An 8,419-nucleotide genomic window follows, 5' to 3' on the forward strand; every position below is an offset into this window, starting at 1 on the left:
AGTGCTGAGTGGGATATACTTGTACTTAAACAAAAAAGGATTCATTACTTGTCTGAAATTTAAAGTAAGCCGGGGGGGGGGGGGGGCGCTGGGGATATAGCTCAGTGGCACAGTGCCTGCCTGGCAAGCGCAAGGTCATGAGTTCGATTCCCGGTACCGGAAAAAAAAACAAAAAACAAAAAAAATAAAGTAAGCGGCGGCCTGCAGAGTGTGGTGTAACCTGCTGGGTCCGCCGGGGCTGGGACGCCCGCCACCCCTGCCCAGCAGCCGGTGGCTTAGGCCCAGGGTCCTCGCCAAACCCCATGGGCACCTGGCGCTGGCATCCGGAAGCAGGCCTGGCTGGGCCCCTCCACAGCTGGCCTCTCACTGTAAACAGCGTCCAGAGCGGCTGTCACCGTGCCCGGCTGTGCGGTGCGACTGACACCGACACTGCGTCACCCGATACTTGGTAAACAGCGTCCTGGGCCAGAGGGAGCCGCTGTCGAGGTGCGGGTGGAGCTGGCTTTGTTCCCCGCGCTGTGAACAAGGAGTGGAGGTCCTGGTCCCCGCTGGCTAGCACAGGTGGCGGCCCTCAGCCTGTCCCTTGATCTGTCCATCCTGTGGCTGGAACCTGGGACCCTCACAATGAGCTCCACCCCCAGCCCTTTCAGTTGTTTTTTTAAGATTTTAAAACAGGCTCTCAGTAAGTCACTACATTGCCCAGGCTGGGCTGGAACTTGTGATTGTCCTGTCTCAGCCTCCCAGAGCACTGGGACCACAGGTGTGTGCTGCTGGCCCAGCTGAATCCTGACGCTTGGTAGCCCACTGAATGCTTCCTCCAGGGGCTGGCAAGTCCTGGTGACCTAAGAAGAATTTTACATGGGTAGATTAAAAATAAAAATGCTCAGTCTGGTGCAGTGGCGCACACCTGTAATCCCAGTGCTTGGGAGGCTGAGGCAGGAGGATCCTTGTGAGTCCAAGACCAGCCTGGGCTACAGAGTGGGTTCAAGGACAGCCTGAACTGCATAGCGAGACCCTGTCTCAAAAGGACAATAATAAATGAATAAATAAATAAATAAATAAATAAATAAATAAATAAAATGCTCGCCAGGTATGGTGGATACTCCTGTAATCTCAGCACTCAGGAGGCTGAAGCAGGAAGATCCCCATGAGTTCAAGCCCAGCCTGGGCTACATAGTGAGATCTTGTCTCTAAAAAATAAAAAATGGGTTGAAGGGAGGGTAGAGGAATTGGGTGGGGGGAAGGAAAAAAACCCTACCAACTTATATTATGTACAAGATGTACAAGTACAAATTCTCTATGATGAATGTCATCATTATGTATATCTAAAATGTATCAATAAAATCTGATTAAAAAAATAAATTAAAAAAATTTTAAATGCTCAAGGTGAGACAGGCCGGCCGCCAGGACCGCGGGGAGGAGGCCGGGGCCGCAGGGCCTGCAGCCCGCAGCCGGTACGGCTCCATTTCCACAAGTCCAAGCCAGGGGCGTCCTTCCCTTGGGCAACAGCCCAGCCCTGTGCATTTTTTGAGATTTAAACTGCTGGGGAGTTCTTCCTGCCTCAGCCGCTGGAGCAGGCGGGACGACGGGCGCCCCGCGTTGGGCTGCCCGGGTTCCGGAGTCCGGGGGCACCGCTGGGGCCTAGATTCGCAGGCACAGGCGCAGAGACGCCGCCGGCGCGCGCACACAGCGGAAGTGGGGGGAGCACAGGAAAGGCGGCCGCGGCCCTTGGGGGCCCCCTTCCTGTTTGCCAGCCGCGTGCACTCGGCAGGAATCCAGCCCTGCAGACCCGCGCCCCATGTGCTCATCTCACACTCTGGCTTCGCCAGATGAAGACCAAGGGTCAGAGTGTGGTGCTAACCTGATGACCCCATTTGCTACCCGGCCCCTCCCGTCCGTGTGCCCCTCTGGCCCTGGCCCGTGGAGCCTCCAAGGCAGCTGAGAGTATGCCAGCTGTCTCTTGCCTAAAACACCTTTCCCTGGTGAACTCCTCTGCATCCATCAAAGCCCCAGCTCTGATGTCCTGTCTCCTCAGTAACCTTCCCAGGACTCTCCAGCCTCCCGTGTCCCTTTCACCTCCTAGTGACCTCAGGGGCAGGAAGTGTCCTCCCTCCTTACCTCAGCATCCTTGGGACTCTTGTCGTCCTCATGGGGGCACAAAGGCCTTTATTGCCTCCAGTGAGCCCCAAGCCCCCGGAGCCACTGGCCGGGGCGGCACTCCTGCCTGGTTCTGAACCCCACACTGTTCTAGGAAGGACAGCCCCTCGGTGTCCAGAGCTGCTCACAAGTCCAGGCAGTGGGCCTCGGAGCGGGCCCCTGAGTACCCGCAGCCAGCCTCAGTTTCCCCATGAGCTGAGCTGGGTAGGGTGGAGCAGTTGGCTGCCCGTCCCCCCCGCCCGTCCCGTGCACCCGCCGTCCCCTGGATGTCGGCACCAGGCACAGCCGCTGCATGAGTCACCACTGCCGCCTGGGCCTCTGCCAGGCCTATGCTTGTAAGGATCGGGGACTTTCCCTACATCAGGGATAGGGCTCCTGCGTCCCCCGGCTGTGCCCATCCAGAGGCTGGGCAGACTCCACAGCCAAACAAGTGAGTGTGGAACTGCAAGAGATGCCAGCTGGGCCAGGGACCGGGCAAGTGACGCAAGATGTGGGAGCAGGAGGGCCCCGAGGGACCTGGGGTTGGGCACAGGCAGTTGGAGAGCAGGTGCAAAGGTCCTGGGGTTGCCTCCTGCTGGTGGCAGTGGCCTCATCCAGGAAGGTCTAAGCCTGGGCTGGGGAAAGGAGGCTCCACAGGTCGTGCCATGGAGACCTGGCCGGGGACAGGCTGTGCCGTAACTGGAGCTGCCGGGTAGGAACTCGTCCCTCCTAGCCGCCCCCATCCCGATCGGGACAGAATGTGCCGGGGCAGAGGCGGCAGCGGGCGGTGGCCATGCTGGTGGCTGGAGCTGGCGGCTCTGGATTCCTGAACGGCAGCCCGGCTGGGCCCCTTGCCAGCCAGCCCGGCGGAGGACAAGCAGGGACGGCCGCCCTGCTGGCCTGGCACCTGGCCACTGCCAGGGACAAATGGTGACAGAGACATGAGAGGCGAGGAACAGCCGCAGAGACGGCGGAGGGGGAGCCCGGGTGTGGTGCTGCACGGCGAACCTTGACTCCTCTACCCCCAAACAAAGCTGGCCATTAGTCAGTCCACAATCCTCCTCCTTGTGCCCACTGGGGCTGCGGGCGCAGCCAGGACCTGGCCCTGACCTCGCAGTCTCGGACAAACCAGCACCTAGGTGGGCGTTCCCGAGGCTGAGGAGGACGTGCAAGGCTCAGAGCACAGGGGTGGGAGGGGTGACGGGGGAGACATTCGCCAGCAGCTGAGTGTCCCTGGAGAGGCAAGGCGAAGGACGGCCTGTGCAAAGGTCCTGAGGTAGGGACTTCCTGGAGCAGCGTTGCAGCAAGGACCGGAGGGACAGCTGGGGCCTGGGGTTTTTATTTCCCATTGGGCATAACTGGCCACTTTCCCCCGGCCTGGTGGGCTCAGGGTGCCCAGGATGAGGACCCTCGAGCCAGCTCTGCCCTGCTTGCCACTGATCTGGCCCAGAAAGTCTCTCTAGGGATCAGGTTCCCCAGAGCTGCAGAGTCAGGAGTCCTGGGGACACGGGGCGTCCTGTCCTCCCTGCCGGGACACGGCTGTGCACACGCGGCTGAGTAAACATCTCTGGCCGCCTTCGCCGTGGGGCGCGGGTGTGACACAGGCTCCTCTCTTGCACACCCCCCTCGGTGGGGAGCTCATGCCCTGCCGGGCTGCCTGCTGGGGCTCTGGGGACCGTGCTGCGGGTTCCTGTCCTCAGCGGGCCCCAGGGACCCCTGCTCTGGGCTTGAGTGCAGGCAGAGTGCTGGGGCCCCGGGGGACCCTGTGCCCAGAAGCAGGGCGGGCTCTGGGGCCCGGGACCCGCCTGCACTTGTGTCCTGTGGCCCTGCCATCAGCTCATGAGCCCCATGTTTCCTTCTTTTTTTTTTTTTTTCTTGAGACAGGGTCTTGCTGTGTAGCCCAGGCTGGCCGCAAACTTGCAGCAATCCTCCTGCCTCAGCCTCCAGAGTGCTGGGATGGCAGGCGTGGGCCACCACGCCGGGCTGAATTTCCTGTTTTCTCACTTGTAGGCATTTTCCTGGGGCCACCTGAGCCCCGGATTCTCACGCACCACAGGTGGTGATCCCATCGGGAAATCAGCGTTTCCAGCTCCTAAAATAGGGGCTGCATTTTCGGGTTAGGAGCCTTTGACCTCCTGTCGTGTTTTTTAGTTTTAGTTTTAGTTTTTTTGGCACCGGAAACAGAACTCATGACCTCGCGCTTGCCAGGCAGGCTCTGTGCCACTGAGCTGCATCCCCAGCCCTGGCCTCCTGTCGTGTAGTTCTTTATAAAGTATCTCAGAAACCAGCCAGGCCTCGTGGCACACACCTGTCATCCTAGGTGGGATGACAAGCGGGAAGGCTGAGGCAGGAGGGTTTGAAAGTTTGAGCCGTCTGACTATTTAATGCCTCGGTGAGTCCCTGTCCCAGGAATGAAAGAATGCAAGCTAGCAAGCATGCAAGCTAGGGGTGTAGCTCAGTGTGAACGTCCTGGGTTCAATGTCCACTGCAAAATAAATAAATTAAAAAAAAAAAGAGAAAGAAAAGTTGCCCACTCTGGTCACCTGAGCCGTGCAACTAGAACTTTCGCCTCCTACTCAACACGTGGGACGTGGACCAATTATCTGGCCTCCCCGCCCTTTCTGGTCCAACCAGAAGGATGGTCTGTGACCACACCCCCTGGGCGTGGCTAGGCCTTGGGGCGGGACTTCTGGCGTGGGCGGAGCTGAGCTGTGGGGCCTGCGCAATGAGTGACTGGGAAGCCCCCACGATCTTTTGGGCAGGCTTTCACCTCCAGGACAATCCCATGCCACCAGATGCCTAAGAGGGCCGTGAGCTAAGCAAGCCTTCTTGCACACTGGCGGTGCAGTAGCCCACACACAGAAACAGCTCAAACATCCCCTCACAGATGGGTGGACAGAGATGAGATGTTCCCTCCACAGGATGGAATATTACACAGCCATGGAAAGGAGCAGGGTACTGATCCATGCTGCAGGGCTTCCCCTCAGAAACAGGCCGAACCACGCAGCCAGACACAGACGGCTGCAGTATGTGTGACCCACTGATACGTTCACGATAAACCAAAACCAGTCCGGGGTGGTGGTGTACCCCCTGTCATCGCAGCACTTGAGAGGCTGAGGCAAGAGGATCTCCTGCTTTAGAGGTCACCCTGGGCTACATAGTAAGGCTCTGTCTCCACAAAAAAGAAAATAGGCAGAGTCTCACAGACAGGAGCCGCAGGGAGGCTGCCAGGCGCTGAGTGAGGCGGGGCAGACCCTCCCCGGGCGTGGGGTTGTGGGCTGGGCATGGGCAGCGCCTCGTTCTCTGCAGGTGGACATCAGTACTATTTCTGAAAAGCCCACAACAGAGCAGGCGGGATCTCCGCGTGGCCCCGGCCGCACTGTCCCCTGGGACCTCCAGAACTAAGCTGGAGGCCCAGGGCGTGGCCGCCCCAGCCTCTGAGCAGACAGGGACAAATCAGCGCGCCAGCCTCGTGGTCCACACTTTTTATTTTTAAAAAAATAATTGTATCAAAGTGGTGGACTGACAAACTGCCCGGGAGGCCGGGTCCCCGGGGCCCAGCCCCAGCCAGGGAGGGGACTCGCAGGGAGCCTGCTGACCTCCCCCCCCACTCCACCTTGCCCCCTGTGCCCAGGGCCTGCTCGAGGGCCCCTGCCGCGGGACTCCTCCCCAACAGTCTGACCACAGGGCTCCTGCGCCTGCCCTGGCCAGTGACTGCCACCCCACTATTCCAGTGAGCTGGCTTCCCAATCTCCCTATCCCCAGGCCTCTTGCCATCCAAGCTCATAGTGTGGCGTTGGCTGGGATCCCTGCACTCAAGGCCCCCGATTCTGAGAGAAAAGAGTGACCTCCAAATCCTTCTCACTGGTCTTCCTCCTCCCTTGATGCAGAGCTCCTATTCATACATCAAAACCCCAGGTCAAATGTCCTCCAGGAAGCCTTCTCTGCTTTCCCGTGGGACTCGCTCCGATCCCTCCTACAGGTGCCTCAAGTGTCTACGTCTGGCTCTGTCTCCCGCAGACTGGGCACTGCCGGGCTCACGTTTCCCCGAGGCTGTGCTGGGACTCTGATTCCCGTCACATGCCAGGGCCTGCCGGGGTCCTCCTCAGTCCTGCGTGATGGCGATGCTGGTCCTTTCTGCTCTGAGACTCAGGTTCTGGGGCTCCAGTGCAGTCAGGCTCACTGGCCCTTCCCCTCCAGCATCTTCCGCGGCCATGGCGGCTAGAAGTTCTCGCGGGACCTCATCCCTGAGGGGCTGCTCGCCGCTCAGCAGGTCATGCAGCGCGGCCTCACGGCCTCCGACGTTGGGTTTGGATCCTCCTGAGTGGAGGATTTCTGTGAGGCAGGGGCTGGTGCCTGCCCAGGGCAGACGGGCGTGGGGCGTGCAAGAGAGGCTCGAGTTTTGATGCATGCGTAGGAGTTCTGTCCCCTTTGAACGTCTGAGGCACCCGGGGTCAGGGAGGCCAGGGAGGCTGTGCACGCGGGATCCCCGAGCTCACCTCCGAGTACAGGGGCGGCGGGTGGTAGCGGCACTCCTGGAGGTAGGCGAAGTAGGGGCCTTCGAGGCTCGTGGGGGCGCCCCACAGTGACGGGGAGCAGCTCTGTGCAGCGGCCATGGCCTCCTCCTCCTCCTCTGTCACCACATCTGAGTACTCAGGGGGGGCTACGGAAGGGCAACAGGGTGAGCCAGGCCGGCGGGCGGGGCTCTGCGGCCACCCGCCTTGCGGTGAGACATCGCCTCAGCCACCCATGGGTGCCCCAGCAGGACAGGGTGCCTACCTTCAGGCTGCTCGGGCAGCGTGCCCAGTCCCCAGTCCAGCAGGAAGCTGGCATGGCTGCCCACGCTGGAGGAGCGGCTGCCGAAAGGGTGCAAGGGGATAGTGCCGATGACCAGGGGCAGCTCCAAGAGCAGCTTTGAGGAGCCTGGTATGTCCACACAAACCTAGGGAATGAGCAGCGTGATGGGGGTGCAGCGGCAGCCACGCCTGCTCCCTGAGGACCCCACCCCGCGGGCCAGAAGGGCTCTGTACCTTAAGCGAGTAGTCCACGCGCAGCACGCGGCAGTGCAGGATGGATGGCCCCACCGGGGGGATGCACAGCGGCCGGCCCTGCCACAGTGCACGGCGCCCCGGGGCCACCGGCTCCCCAGCCATGCTGGCCACCACCAGGCACTTCTGCTTCCGGGCGCCCCTGGCCATGAACGTCTGCGTCTGCACCAGGGCTGCGCGCGGCCTCACAGGGCGCGTGCAGCTGTTGTCAACCTCCGCGAAGATGGGGATGGCCTCTCCTGCGGGAGGCAGCGTCGGGCCTCAGTGTCCCCCGCACCTGCCCGCTGCGCGCCTGTCTCCCGCGGGCCCCGCCTGGTACCTGGGGTGTAGCCTTTCCGGTCAATCTTGGTGGAGAGGGACACCAGGCCTCGGCTGCAGTACCAGGAGCGAGCCACCTTCTCCCGGGCTCCTGCTTGGGGTGCCTGCCGGGGCGGGAGGGACACCAGTGGGTCGAAGGCAGCAGGACCTGGCCGCTTTTTACCACCTGAGAACTATCAGAGAGACAATGCAGCTTCCTAGAAAAGACCCTATTGTAACACGGAAGACGAGCCAGCCAGAGGTGGCGGCGCACGGCTGTCATCCCGGCGCTTGGGAGGCTGAGGCAGGAGAAGGGGCTTGAGATCAGCCGGCCTACAGCGTGAGACCCTGTGCCACACAAACAAAACGAAGCCCGGCACTTCAGGTGTGGCTGGCACTCGCTCAGCGAGCAGCTTTTATGCCCGAACCATCGCAGGGCCAGGGCCGCCTGGCGCACAGCAGGTGAGCACGGCGGGGCGGGGGTTCCCGGGGTCCCCTGCCGGTCCGCCCGCCTCCCTCCGGCCCACAGCGACTGTGCGCGCTCGGCGCCGCGTCCGCGCACCAGCAGCTCGGGGGTGTTGATGTCCAGGCTCTCGATGACCGTGAACACCGTCCTCGTGCGGCGCGCGGGGACCCAGGGCCGGCGCAGCGTGGCCTTGACGGAGTAGCGGACGCTGCCGTGCTTGCCCTCGAAGGACGTCACCAGGGTCCTGCGAGTGGGCAGGGGTCAGCGCTGCGCGGGGCCCTTCCCACCGGGGACGGTCCCGGCCGGACCCCGCGGTCCCCGCCGCCCGCCCCCCTTGGGGGCGGAACTTACAGGGGCAGCTGGAAGCTGAACGCGAACTCGTGGCGGCCGGCCGGCAGCGTCGTGGGCTCGCCCGTGTCTGCGGGGACAGGGGAGGCGCTCAGCGCGCGCACGGGGCGACGCGCGGCGGGGG

The 8,419-nt window shown here is 62.0% G+C and overlaps 1 protein-coding gene across 1 annotated transcript in view; it reads right to left on the reverse strand.

Moving 5' to 3' along the window:
- Nucleotides 1-5,606: 5,606 nt before the first annotated feature.
- The window catches only part of LOC102011800 (arrestin domain-containing protein 2), a gene marked incomplete in the record, with an annotated part of 4,706 nt that continues 1,893 nt past the window's right edge, over nt 5,607-8,419 (reverse strand). Inside the window, 7 exon segments of the mRNA XM_013507270.1 lie at nt 5,607-6,456; nt 6,636-6,799; nt 6,916-7,078; nt 7,167-7,423; nt 7,504-7,606; nt 8,044-8,191; nt 8,299-8,419. Coding sequence (XP_013362724.1) covers nt 6,403-6,456; nt 6,636-6,799; nt 6,916-7,078; nt 7,167-7,423; nt 7,504-7,606; nt 8,044-8,191; nt 8,299-8,419 — 1,010 coding nt within the window.

The sequence above is a fragment of the Chinchilla lanigera genome, unplaced genomic scaffold (assembly GCF_000276665.1).
Source record: "Chinchilla lanigera isolate Chin_1 unplaced genomic scaffold, ChiLan1.0 scaffold00123, whole genome shotgun sequence".
Taxonomy (NCBI): Eukaryota; Metazoa; Chordata; class Mammalia; order Rodentia; family Chinchillidae; genus Chinchilla; species Chinchilla lanigera.